Source organism: Aethalodelphis obliquidens, unplaced genomic scaffold, assembly GCF_003676395.1.
Source record: "Aethalodelphis obliquidens isolate GAN/ISIS:26980383/991018 unplaced genomic scaffold, ASM367639v1 scaffold1, whole genome shotgun sequence".
In the NCBI taxonomy this organism is placed as follows: domain Eukaryota; kingdom Metazoa; phylum Chordata; class Mammalia; order Artiodactyla; family Delphinidae; genus Aethalodelphis; species Aethalodelphis obliquidens.
This window is the reverse complement of record NW_020837945.1, coordinates 93,929,756-93,944,177: the sequence shown is the minus strand read 5'-3', so window position 1 is coordinate 93,944,177 and position 14,422 is coordinate 93,929,756. Positions and strand designations below refer to the sequence as shown.

At 41.0% G+C, this 14,422-nt stretch overlaps 1 protein-coding gene across 8 annotated transcripts in view; it reads left to right on the top strand.

Moving 5' to 3' along the window:
• The window catches only part of FNDC3B (fibronectin type III domain containing 3B), a 357,900-nt gene that overhangs the window by 308,695 nt on the left and 34,783 nt on the right, over nt 1–14,422 (top strand). For all 8 annotated transcript variants that reach the window (XM_027111777.1, XM_027111778.1, XM_027111774.1 and 5 more), the window contains one exon: nt 3,054–3,334. In XM_027111777.1, the coding sequence (XP_026967578.1) occupies nt 3,054–3,334 (281 nt within the window). The remainder of the gene's footprint in view (nt 1–3,053; nt 3,335–14,422) is intronic.

Here is a 14,422-nt window from a genome sequence, read left to right as displayed (position 1 = left end):
TACAATAACTCTTTGAATTATGTGTTACTATCCCCATTCTACATCTGAGGAAACAGCGATGTTAATTTGCCTACGATCACACAGTTAGTAAATAATGGAATCCAGGTGTGAACAAAGCTCCAACTCTAAAAGCCCTGTTCTTTTCCTTCTGTTACATGGTGATTAAAGCCTTAGTTGATATGGAAGTTGGGCTCCACAGTATCTTATTTTTCTGCCCCTGTGATAAATTTGTATCCAAAACTAAAATCTCTAAATATATACAGTAAGTCCCCTACATACGAAACTTCAAGTTGCTAACTTTCAAAGTTGCGAACGTGCATTCGCACGTCCAGTCACATAAGTTAGTTCACATGAAATTGCAGCTTGCCCTCCGTCTCCTGTTGCTGACGACCCTTCAGCTCTACCATCTCCCACCTCCTCTCCCTCCTCCAGTCAGTAACTCTTCTTGCCTGTTCACTCGAGGCCAGCCCCTGTATGCCAGCTGTTGTACTGTACTACTGTACTTTTCAAGGTACTGTACTGTAAGATTAAAAATGTTTTCTTTATTTTTTGCATTTGTTTGTTTTCTATGTATTATTTGTGTGAAAATAATTACAGTACAGTACTATATAGCTGATTGTGTTAGTTGGGTACCTAGGCTAACTTTGTTGGACTTAATGAACAAATTGGAGTTGTGAACGCACTCCTGGAACAGAACTCATTCATATGTAGGGGACTTACTGTACTCTTAATTTGTGACATAAAAATTTTACCAGAAAGAAAGTTGGTGTTGTCATGAAATAGGACTTGATGTAAAAAATATTACAGAAGGGTTTCAAAAGTGATTTGATAGCAAATGAATGCTCTTAGCTTGCTTCTTTGAAATTAACTGATACACAGACACTATAGTGAAACTTTGATTGAAGAGATCAGACTACTTTTCTTTTGTATTATAATTTGTCCTCATCAGCTCTCCCATGAAGTAAACGAGATTTTAGAGTACTTCACCTTCATTTTTTTGTAAGGTGGTTGCCAATGTTTTTTTTTTTTTTTTTTTTGGCTGTGGGGCTAGAGGAGGCGACTCTTCATTGCGGTGCGGTGGCTTCTCTTGTTGCGGAGCTCGGGCTCTAGGCGCGCGGGCTTCAGTAGCTGTGGCACGTGGGCTCAGTAGTTGTGGCTTATGGACTTAGTTGCTCCGCAGCATGTGAGATCTTCCTGGACCAGGGATCAAACCCGTGTCCCCTGCATTGGCAGGCGGGTTCTTAACCACTGCGTCACCAGGGAAATCCCCAAATGTTCTTATAAGGAAAAAAATATTGTTAATAACATTTATTGAGCACAGCACACACTCTGTGTCAGGTACTGTTCTAGTTGCCAGGGCTACAGCAGTGAACCCGAAAGCCTTGCCCTTGTGGAACTTACATTCTAATCAGGGAGTAATTAAATGAAATAAATACTATACTGGTGACAAATGCTATGATGAAAATAAAAGCAGAGAAGGGAAATAAGAAATGAGTGGGGTCACGGGTGTTGGGGTAGGGGTGACTGTAAGTTTTAATATGGTGTTCAAAGAGGTCTCCCTGAAAAGGCAACACTCGAGAGAAGCCTGAGAATACGATTGAATGGGCTGTGTAGATGTCTGGGGAAAAGCTCTGTGGACAGAAGGGGCAGCAAGTTGCAAAGGCCCTGAGATGAGAGCAAATTTAGTGTCCCTGTGGAACAGCAAGGAGGCCAGTGTGGCTGGAGCAGAGCGAGTGAGAGGGAGGGTAGTGGACGATGAAGGCAGAGCGGTCCTGGGTTCTTTGGGAAGGTGGTGGCGGTGAGCAGATTAGATAGGGTCTTATAGGCAGTTGGGAGGCCTTCAGAGGTTATTCTGTATCCAGTGAGAGGCCATTGAAAGGGACAGTGAATACAGACTGTGGGGCAAGGGCTGACACAGGTACCAGTTAGGAGGTCATTACAGCAACCAGATATGAAAGAGTGTAGTTGGACTAGGCTGGGAAAGGATGTGCTGATGCTTTGGGCAGGGGTATGAGAGGAAGAAAGATGTCCAACAGTGACTCAGAGATAATGACTTGAACAACCTGAAGGATGGGGAAAACCACAGGAGGTACAGTGGGGTTTTTGATGAGCAGGAATGGGGTGGAGTCTTAGAGCTGTACAGACACTTAAGTTTGAGATGCCTATTTGACATTTAAGTGGAACTATTCAGTAGGCAGTTGAATACACTAGCCTCGCATTCAGGGCAGAGGTCTGAGCTACACAAATAAATTTGGGAGTAGGATATAAATGGCATTATATTTCCCTGAGACAAGATGAGATGTCCAAGAGTTTAAGCAGAGATGACAGAGAGGTGTGCAAGGCCCACGGCCTGGTGCCCTCCAGTGCTGAAAGGTCCCGGTAACGAGTAGCAGCCAGGAGAGGTGACTGAGACGCAGCAGCGGCAAAATGGAAACAAGAAGATGGTCCCAGAGACCGAGTGAGTGAGGATTTGAAAGCGGTGAGTGATCCAGTGTCAGTGGTGACGCTCAGGTAAAGTCAGATGAGGGCTGAGCATTGACTTCAGGTACGAATTTAGCATTCACATGGAAAACAGTAGGTATCTTTTCTAAAATTCCTATAGCTCTTCCAGAGCAGCACTTGAGTTAAAAGTCAGATTACTGAATTTTGGTCCCAGCTTGGCATCTAAATCTGGGGCCTGAGTACTTAATTTGACTTTGAGTTCCCTCCTCTGTGAAAGGCAGATAAGAATACCTGCCATATATTATCTACCTCAGATGGTTATTGTGAAGATTGCATAAGACAATACATAAACTGAAGTGGGCTGTGCAAATATAAAGTGTTATTTTTAAACTATTTTTCATAAGAAACGGTGATGGCGATGTTCTCTCTTATTAGCAGAGAAGATATTTTTTAGAAAGTGGTATTAACATAAACATTGTGGAGGATTTATTTCTACCTCCATTTCTAGCAGTAATCGTATGTTACTTTAGACTTATTTAACGCCTAATGTGGAGGCATTAGAATGTGCTCATGGGGTAATGTGGACTTTGTCTCGCTATTCTGTTTTTTAGGCCATTAATCAAGCTGGAGCAGGACCATACAGTGAGCTTGTCCTTTGCCAGACGCCAGCATCTGCCCCTGACCCTGTCTCCACTCTGTGTGTCCTGGAGGAGGAGACCCTCAACGCCTATCCTGATCCGCCTTCTGTGTGCCTTGTACTGAGCTGGGAAGAACCGTGCAATAATGGATCTGACATCCTTGCTTATAATATTGATCTTGGAGACACTAGCATCACTGTGGGCAATACCACCACCCACGTTATGAAAGACCTCCTTCCGGAAACCACCTACCGGTGAGTGCAGGAAAGTTGAAATAAAGCTGCATGGACACGTCAGCACTTGAGGCTACAGACCCTTCAGGTCCTAAAGGCCAAATGGGTGAATTCTAGTCACTCTTAATGTATTTGAGTACCAAATGCTAATATAGCTTAAAAACTTGTACTACTTTTTACTTTATGAGTCGGTTATAAATTGATACAAATCCTAACCCTTGAGGGGGAATTTCACCTACCATTTCGAATCAGTTCCTCCTTGTTGTTTTTTTGATAAACTACTTTTCTTCGTGTTTTTACTGTGACTCATCACTATGGGCACCCTCTGTCCCCAGCATGTACTTGGTCCACCTCTGAAGCAGGGCTCTGCCATTCTTCTGATCCCCCAAAGCAGACACACTGTTACAGAGCATTTGTGATGGAGCTTTTGCTCAGGATTTCACGAGGGGCCAGTGAAAAGACGTTACATCACACTGCACCCAGCGAAGCTCAGTTACCACTTGCATTCTTTCTTTTCCCCAGAGTTCCTGTCAGGGAGCCAGCACCTTACCTTCCTCTTCTCACACACCTTTTTCTCAACATAGCCTCTTAACATTTCAAGTCATTTAACTCTGTCCCCAGGGTGCCATAGCTGGGGGGACCAAAACAGAAGTTTAGGATTAGTGTTAGAGGAGTGCAGGAACCATCTGGCTAGTCCAGTGCCCTTTGTGAGATTAAACGGCTTCTCAAGGTGAAGGAGAGCACAGATTCAGATACAGGTCCTTAGCGGTGTCTTTGGGCAAGTTACTTAACCTCTCAGTGTCCCAGCTGCTTCCACAGGGTGAGGAGAACAAGATTACTTACCTCAAAAGCATGTTGTAAGGAGTGAGCAAACAAATATGAAATGCTCGTATAGAGCCCAGCAGTACACAGCAGGCGCACAGTAACAGGGATTGTGATTTCCATCATCACCAAGACCTTCACCCTGGAAAACTAGTTCTTCTTGGGGTAGGGCAGGGGGAATGAAGGGCAGGCAGGTAAACTTGCTGCTAGAAAAGGGTTTATCATTTCACTTATTTTTTTTCTGCAGTCTTTTCTAATGTTATAATCTAATAGACTACGTTTTTTTATCCCCAGAAACTGAAGAAAGAAACCAGCTTAACAGCTGTAAGATACAGAAGTCCCATCCTGCCTAAGCATGCTATCTCTGCTTTCCCTCTCTTACCAAGTCTTTTGTGAATGATGCATATAAGTGTATTCATTTTGCTTTTCAAAACAGTGACTATTTTTTGTTTAGTCTTTCCTTCTTTTAAGAAATCTCTGGGGCACAGTACTTATGCACTGTGGGTCTATGAAATAGTGATAAACACTATCCTTGCCCTCAGAGCGCTCAGGGAGTTGGGGGACACTTAACAGCAACCTAAGATAGCAGATGCTTGTGACCTCACAGGCTGAAAATAACACTGTACAGAGTCCTGTTGGCGTTTCAGAGAGGAAGACCCAGGGTTCAGAATGATTGGGATGGTTTGAAGTGGGAATCAAGTTAGAAACTGAATAAAGACGGTATGACTTGCTATGGATGAAGAGGCAGGCCAAGGGCATTTTTTCATTTTTAGCATTGTAGCCAATCTCAGAAAACCAGCCACCACCTTCGTTTGCTAACCAAATACTGACTGCCCATTGTGTCCAGAGCACTCTAATCAGGTGCTGACGAAATCCAGAGGTGAATTAAACCCAGAACTTGACCTCAGGGACATTCCCCAGTGGTGATGCTCTAAGGAGACCTGACCATGAGGTGTCTCTCGGGGGGGAAATGACCAAGTGAATGTCATCCCCTAGCTGTTCCTAAGAGACTGCATGTCCAGAACATTGCCTGACTTGGATTCCTCAGGCCAGAAAACCTATGAAGAAGCCACTGGCTCAGGGCTCACTGAAAGGTCTTTTGTCCAGTGTGATCCACCCCATGTCTACGCAGACTGGACTCAGATCCTCAGGTCAGTCCTCTGAACATTCGGGTCAGAAATCATAAAAGGGCTTTTAGGGCAAGGTGTCAGCCTGAGAATTTTGCTTCTTCCTGCCATTATGCATACCTTAAAGGTGGCTTAAATGATTATAAAACTTTACGGCTTTTAGAAGGTTGATATTGGAGGAACGCTGATGTTTATTAGTCAACATATAGTTGAATGACTTCAAGAAAGAAATCTAGAGGTCAAAAGCTCAAATGAAGGAACTGACCTAGGGGATCTTTCCTTATTGATGAAATGCCAGTTACAGTGGAAATTATCAAGAATATCTTCCACATAAGTGGTTGATGAAAGACATGTTAAAAAGTACCTCAGAGATTAATTCTGTTTTGGAGAAGATGAAATGGTTTAGTAATGTACAGTTTAGATTTGGATAGTGAAACCTCAAGAATCTATTTAAAAAGTATTTAATGGATGTAGCATAAATAATTCATTTCAGTATTAATATGCAAGGCTAGCTATATTGAGCTGAACATGGAAAGTCACATTGGGAGGATGTCACCTCTTAACCTTACATGGTAGCTTGTAAGACATCATTTTAGACAGATTGCATGAAAAATGTACAGCTTTAGAAAAGACAGGTCTTTGGCCCTAAGTCATATTGTGTTATTGGCAAAGAAAAAAAAAGATTTAGCCAGAGTATTTGCTGGCCAATCAATCAATAAATTGGATGTTTCACATTTAAGGTCATCTTTGTCCAACTCAAGGAATTTTATTCCTATAGCACCTAATTGGATTCTCTATAGTAGAACTCCAGTCAACCCATAGTCTTGTTCTTTTATGTTTCAAAAACACAATTGCAGTAACTGTGGTGAAATACAAAATGAGTATTTCAGGGAACTAAGGGTATAATTTTAGTCCAATCTACCTTTACCTCACCTTTTTTTGTCCCATAAATTGGTTAAAATATAAGTGAACAGATCATGATGTTCTAGATAAAAATGTGGAAAGAAACATTTTAAGCGGCAGTGGGGCTTGTTTCTTTTGGGTTTTTGTTGTCGTTGTTGTTGTTTTTAACGTTTAGCAGTTACACGTTGTTCTCACACGGAGCATATTCTCTCTCTGTCTTGCTGGGACAGAAATGTGCACCTCTCCAGCTAACCTACTGACACAGAAATGGATCCATCCCTTCTCCACCGGTGCTTGCCAAACTGTCCACTGGCTTGCTGACACCTTGTATAGAATTTGGTTGGAATTACAATGATATTTTTAAAGACATTACTTTTAAGCTTAGAACTGAGTTTGTGTTTTGGTTTGCAGAGAAAAAAATGTTGTTGAAAACAGAGACGTAGGTTTCCTTTGCATGCTTCCTGCCACAGGGAGCCATAGGCCTTGTGAGCTGAGACGAGATTGCCTGGTGTCACCCCCTCCCAGCACCCTGGCGTGAGCATCTCCGGTGATGGAGCAGTGTTTTCAGCTTCAACTCGCCAGGCAGTGCATTCCAGTCGTGGATAACTCTATTTCTATAGAGGTTCCCTTATATTTTGTCAAAACCCCTCTGTAGCTAAAATCTACTCAGTTGATCCTGGGCTCTCCCCCAGAGCATCAGCATCACCTAGAAACTTATTAAAATGCAATGTATCAGGCCCTACTGGAGGCTACAAATCAGAAACCCTTGGGGTGGGGCCCAGCACTCTGTGCTTTAATTAGCCCTGCGGGAAATTCTGATGCATGTTAAAAGTTTGAGAACTCTGCCCTAGAGCGATGATTCTGGAATGCTGATGTATTTAGGAATCACCTGGAGAGGTTTTGCAGAATACAGAGGTCTGAGCCCCACTTCTAGGGCCTAGACGTCATTATCTTATTATTTCAGCTGTCTCCTACTTAACCATCTTCACTTCATTCAGATCTGTCTTCACTGGCATGGGTTTTCTATAACCCCCTCAATCCTCTTCATCGGGTGATTTCTGTTTCTTGATGGCCTCTTTAGTGAGTAGCGCCCTGACCTCCAGGAACGGTCTGGCTGGCTCAGAGCAGAGCAAGACTGTCACCTTCCCTGTTCTCCATATTGAGCAGTCAGTAAGGTCGCCTAAGATTACTTTTTTTGGCAGCCTCATTATATGTCTGACTCATATTGAGCTGTCAGATAACTAAAACTTAAGGTAGATTTGTCTGCTGTGCTGTTTTTGCTCGGTAAAATGCAGATGAAAATAACATTTGTTGAGTCCTTAGTATATGTCAAGAACTACATAAACCTGTCAAGAAGTGAATCATAACTCATTGCATTCTAACAAGATGAAGTGGGCTTTATAAGGGGACAAGTTCTAAGTAGTTTGAAAGTAGTGGACTGGAGTCAGACAGCCTTGACATCAACCCTGAGTCTCTCACTTGGTGCCTCTGTGACCTCTGGCAAGCTATTTAGGCTCCCTGTGCCTCAGTTTTTTGATCTGTAAAAAAGGGATAATTACTTTACATAATAGGGTTGTCATGTTTTAGACTTCAGGCACCTTGTGTGGGACCTGACACCTGGTAAGTAAGCACTCAATAAATTACCTGTTGCTAATGCCTGGTAGGGTAGGGAAGAAAGGAGCTGGCAGGTGGGTTATGACCAGATTACAGGTAGAAATGTGTGTGGGAATCTGGCATTATCTTTTAAGCTACAGGAGACATTTAAGGTTTCTTTCCTGCCAAGACAGGGCACGAAGAAAAGCAGGTCTAAGTGCCTGGAGACGGAATGTGGCACTGGTCTCTGAGGAGCTGTCAGAAGTAGCTTGGTTAAAGGGAGGCATGACTCTGAGCTAGCTAAGGTTACCCTTCCAGGGAGCCTTCTCCGAGTAACTTTACTCTGAACACATCTTTTCCCCTAAAGAGGTTTTCTGTATTTAAGCTACTATTTATTATTTCCTCAGAAGTTATCTGCAGATGATACTACTCCTTCATATTTTTCTCTTCTTAATTGGATGATTAGGTAGATTGGTGGGCTAAAAAGCCCATCTTTTGCTTCTTAGGCCTGTCTTACCCCAGCTCTTCATGGAGGAAGGGGGGGGGGCTGTCTTCACTGTCCCCTCACTTGAGGCATCCCGAGTACTGGGACGGCTAATTGTGATTGAGAAGTCACCTTCCCCAGTTTTCAAAGTCATTCTTCTTTTAGCATACATATTGTCATTTGAGAGAGAGAGAGTGTGTGTAAAGTGCATTATGTTAGGCTATGATCTTCTGAAGCAGTAATGTATTTGGCATCTAAAATTAGAAGATATTTTAATAGTGGATTTTCAGTCAAAATTTATAAAGAATATACTTGTTAATTTATTTTATCAGTATTATCAGTGTATTGATGGATATTGCAGACTTCTGGATACTTAAAGAGATTTTTCACATTAGTCCTGCCAAGGTAGAGCTTCTCAGAATTAAGTCACTTCCCTGAATTGGAAAGCAAAATTCCATTTCCCTTGTACTTACTTTGCAGAGCTTAAGATTTCAGAAAATGATACACATTGCATGTTAAAAAAAAAAATGCAGATCCTATCTAAATGTCAAGATTAATATGTTACTTCAGGTAAAGAGAAAATGTCTCAAGTTTGGGTTTGGTATAGACTAATCTAATAAAACTTGAAAATCGTTTTTTTCTGAGGCGAAGTTTTAGAATTGTTCCTCAGGTTAGTGTTGTTGTTTTTTTTTAATCAGTCCTGGGTGAGCTCTCACTGGGATTAGGAAATTATTTTCACACACTGCATTTTTCATCCCAAGACAAAAGAAATATTAACTACCTTAGTCCTTGTTCAGTTTTCTCAGCCTCCTAGACTAAGAGTTCTTAATATTTTTAGAAGACATGGCCTCATTTGATCAGTTCCTCAGTTCTATTTCAGTTTTGAGTGCTACTTTATCATTAAAACTGATTAACATTAGTTCAGTACATCAGCTACATGGAAGAATGTTTTCCATGCATTTTTACTGAAACACATTTTGTTATTTGAATAAATTGAAGCAAGTATTTTAAAACCTAGGCAGTTCATTCCAAGGCCAAAAGTTGTTTTACTAATGTGAAGATAAATTTGACTGTTCTAAATGTCTGTTTCATTGGCAAAAGGCAGTTGATGAACTGAAAGTGTCGTTTGAATTAAAATGATCTTTTGGTTGGATTAGAAGCTGCGTTTGGCTCAAATTATGCTTGGAGGGAATGGTGTGTCAGAATGCACGAAGACTGAGCCTAGAAAGACCAGGTTCACACCCAGATCTGACCTATATCTGCTGTGAAGATTAGTGCAAATGACTGAACCTAGGCGGCCTCAGTTCCTGCACTTGTGAAATAGAGTAATTCCTTCCTCATGGGGTTGGGGTAGAAATTAGAGACAGTATCAAATCTAGACTTCAGCACCTAGTAGCCTCTGTATCAATTAGATGGAGTTATTTAACCTGAGTTTAACTGCAGTTTGCTCAGCTCTGAAAGCAAGAGAAGGGACTTCCCTGGCGGTCCAGTGGTTAGGGCTCCACGCTTCCACTGCAGGGGGTGTGGGATCAATCCCTGGTAGGGGAACTAAGATCCTGAGAGGCTCGTGGTGTGGCCTAGATAGATTAGATAGATAGATAGATAGAAGAGAAAACACTCATCTCACTGCATCCACGGGTACAGAGGGCCGACTGAACTGTGCCATTTTATATATGGGACTTGAGCACCCATGGATTTTAGTATCCACAGGAGTCCTGGGAACAATCCTCTGCAGGTACTGAGGGACGACTGTACTAGTTCCTACTCCATAGCATAGTCCCTTGAACAGAGCAAGTCCTCAGTGCTGTTTGCTGCAGTGGTTATTAACATTTTCATCTGTTTCTAAGGTGTTATCTCACCTTCTGAGAAGGCAGTCCTTTTAGCTGTTGCTGTGTCCTTGGCCATAATTTAGAGGAAGGAGAAACATAGATCGTATCAGCAGATTCCTCAAGTAATAAAGTGAAGTGGTGGTAGTAATACAACTAAAACGAAGATGTACGTTTGTGTGCCCAGTACAGTGCCGCTCCTATAGATCCCCAACACGTTTTCTTCACGGCTCTAGGAAGGAATACGGTCTTAAAAGAAGTCATAAAAATAGTAACTCCATAAAGTAGCACTTTAAAGTTCACCAAAGTGCTTTTAGCCACCTTGAATCCTTTTCTGATTGTACGGCAAAGTATAAAATATTAAAAATAGAAAGTACTGGGCTTCCCTGGTGGCGCAGTGGTTGAGAATCTGCCTGCCAATGCAGGGGACACGGGTTCGAGCCCTGGTCTGGGAAGATCCCACATGCCGCGGAGCAACTAAGCCCGTGAGCCACAACTACTGAGCCTACGCTCTAGAGCCCACGAGCCACAACTACTGAGACCGCGTGCCACAACTACTGAAGCCCACACACCTAGAGCCCATGCTCTGCAACAAGAGAAGCCACTGCAATGAGAAGCCCACTCACCACAGCTAGATAAAGCCTGTGTGCAGCAACGAAGACCCAACGCAGCCAAGAATAAATGAATTAAATAAATTTATTTTTTAAAAAAGTACTTCCCATATTCCTTATCTTAATTAAGTAATCCTATTTGTAAATGCAGGGAAGATTTCATAGAGGAGGAAACTGTTACTTAAAGGTGTTAGATCCTTTCCCCAAGGTCACCAAAGTGATGAGCAGAGTAGGCAGAAAGGCTTCACTGCTAAAGAGAGTTAAAATGCTACCATAATATTCTTGTTCTTGGTGTGTGTATGTGTGTGTGTGTGTGTGTGTGTGTGTGTGTATGTGTATGTATGTATGGCTAACATTCGATATGCCTACCAGATACTTCCCAGTTAAAAGGTCAGAGAACCCTAGAGCTACAGATATTAGGAACCTAGTACCTATCAAAATACTGGGGAGGCCTTGTGAAGAAAATGAATTTACAAAAGTACATATTAAATCTACATTTCTTTCTGCATCTTGATACTTGTGTATTATAAGCTATTTTTTAATTCTTATAAATGATTCGGATCTCATAATTTTTTTGTCTTGAGCAGAACAACAATCTGAAGCAACCCATTACCTCCCTTCCTTTTACTTAATGTAGCTAAAGGGCTGTTGAGGCTGCATGGAGCAAAACAGTAGGATCACCTTGAGTACAGGTGAGCTTGGCTCTGGAGGAATATGGGCAAGCAGATGGAAGGAAGCATCTTGGCCTCTGGGCTCTAGGAATACCTCTGCCCAGAATAAAGGGAAGGAATGGCAGTCTGGACAGTGGAAAGACATTGATATAAACTTTGTAGGTGAGGAAATTTGTACACCATTGAAAAAAGACTGAGACTTAAAGTCTGGCTTAATCCCCTTTTTCTGAGTAGGGAAAAAAGGTAGTAATTTCTACGACAATGATGACCACCTTTTTAAAAAGATTTTTCTTCTCCAGTTGCAGAAAAATTTCTTACTTTTCAAATCATAGGGGAAAAAACTCTTATCTTAATACCATGCAGCTATTTTACAAGACTCATGCTGGGAAGCAAAGAAGAGTTTATTGTAGTCTTTCAATGCTATGTTGAGAGAGTGACATTGCATTATGTACAAGAGACCTGATGTAGCCCTAGTTTAATAGAATCTGGGAAAAGTAAGGCTCTTTGTAATGGAACTTTTGCTGTACTTTATCAGCGATAAGTGTTTGCTACATTCCAAACTGTGAGGCAGATATTCATCCAGTTTTGGGTGATTATGAATAGAGCTGGTATAAACGTGTATGTGCGGGCTTTTGTGTGAACGTAAACTTTAATTCCTCTAGAGTAAAGTCCAAGAAGTGCTGGGTCATATGATAAATGTATGTTAAAGTTTATAAGAAACTTTGTAAGCAAATTGTTTTCCAATGTAACTATACCATTTTGCATTCTCACCAGCAAAATAGGAGAGTTTCAGTTGTTCCTTATACTTGCCAGAATGGTATTAATAAGCATTTTTTATTTTGGCCATTTTAATAGGGATATAGTATTACCCCATTGTAGTTTTAATTTGTATTTTCCTAGTGGCTAATGATGTTAAACATCTTTTTTGTGTGCATATTTGCCATGTGTATATCCTCTTTGGTGGAATGTTTGTTCCAGGCTTTTGCCCATTTTTTTAATTAGTTGGGTTGTTTTGGGTTGTTTTGCTGCTGAGATTTGAAAGGTCTTAGATGCATTCTGGATACATTCTTTTCACACCATATCTAAAAGTTCTTTAATTCTAGGTAACAAATATTTCCTCCTGTTTTCTTCTTAAGAGTTTTATATTTTACATTCTACACTTAGATCTGTGATCCATGAGTTAACTTTTGAATAAGATCTGAGGTTTAGATTGAGATTTATTTATCTTTCCTTTTGATATCCAGTTGTTCCAATACCACTTGTTAAGAAGACTATTCTTTCTCCGTTGAATTCATTCTGCACATTTTTGAAAATCAGTTGGCCATGTATGTGTTGGTTCTGTTGGTCTATGTGTCTGTCTGATACCACACTATCTTGAATACTTTATAGGAAGCTTTATAGTAAGTTCTAAATCAGATAGTGTGATTCTTCCAACTTTATTCGTATGTTTCAGATTTGTGTTAGCAATTTTAGTTCCTTTGTCTTGCCACGTAACTTTTAGAATCAACTTATCTATATCTACTAAGAAGAATCCTGCTGGAATTTTATTAGAATTGCATTGTATCTATAGATCCAGTTTTGGAAGAATTGACATTTTTTCTGTGTAGAATCTTCCAATTCATGATCACAGTATATCTCTGTCTAGTTAGGTGGTCTTCAATAGTCTCAGCAGTGTCTTGCAGTATATTTCTTTATTTCCTATCTCTGTGCCTTTTTTCCCACACCCACTGGCTGGGACTGGTACCTGACATTAAATAGGAGTGGTGAGAGTAGACATCCTTGCTTTGTTCTGATCTTTCATTTAGTCTTTCACCGTTAAGTGTAATGTTAGCTGCAGGTATTTCTATAGATGCCCCTTTTGGGTTGAGAAATTTCCCTTCTATCCCTAGTTTGCTGGGAATTTTTATTATGAACATATGTTGAATTTTATTAGATGCTTTTTCTGTATCAATGAGTATGATCATGTGGTTTTTCTTCTTTAGGCTGTTAATATGATGGAACTGGCTAAGGGTTGGAGAATGAGACAGTGTAGAAAAGAAATAAAAAAAGAGGCATGGGGGAATTTTCTCCCATTCAGAGACTCTTTGCTTTCTTTTGAGCCAGGCAGCTCTCTGCCCATGCAAATGTCTGTTCCTGGATTTCAGGCTGCGCCGTTGAGTCTAATCCAGTGAGTAAAGGAGGGGAAAAATGGTAAATTCACTGCTGGTTTGGTGATCGTTCAAATTCTTCCCCAAATCCTTCAGCTGCTATTTCCTTTCTGGACTTCTTAAATAGCTGCTCTGTTTATTTTGTCCAGGTTTAATAGCTGCATTCAGTGGGAGAGACGGTGGAGTGTGCTTACTCCATCTCACCTGGAATTAATCTATTGGGTTTTTTTTCTTAACAATTTACAGATGTGTCATTAGATTGACTTGCTGAACTATGTAATTTTAAATTTGAAGAATTAAGGTTAATTTGAGGTCATATGATGGATAAAGGTATTGTAATAGCTAAATGATATTTTCTATTTAGATATAAGCAATAATTGCTGTAAGTGAGAAGTACATAAAACTAAATTATAAGAATATTTTAAACTGATCTGTTTCCTGAGAATTTCTCTTTGACTGTATTTTTTATTATCATGTGTTTTGAAACACTGTTTCAAACTCAAATCAAGTTTAAATGTTGAAACTTTTAGAACTAGTGACACCACACTGCTCATTCAGCCCAATAAGATGCCTATGTACCTAGCAAGGGATCTGGGTGAAAGTTTCTACTAGAGGCCTAGTAATGAGGCATGAAGAGATGGAGGAGAGGCAGACCTGGGGAAGATCTTAAGTGGATGAAGCTGTGGAATGCTGAAGTTATTGAGAGGACTGTCCATATTGTACAGAAGAAGAGAGGAAGAGCAGAGGGTGGGGTGGGAGCTAGTGTGAGACCTTTGGTCCGAGAAGCAGAGGAGAAAGGCCTCTGCAGGGGTCTGCAGGCCACTGTGCCAGGAGGAAACAAGCTTCAATAACATGCAGTCACTGCGGGAAGGAGTGTTGAGGATGAAGGTGGAGCAGTGCCATCAATGTGTTGTGTGATGACCTT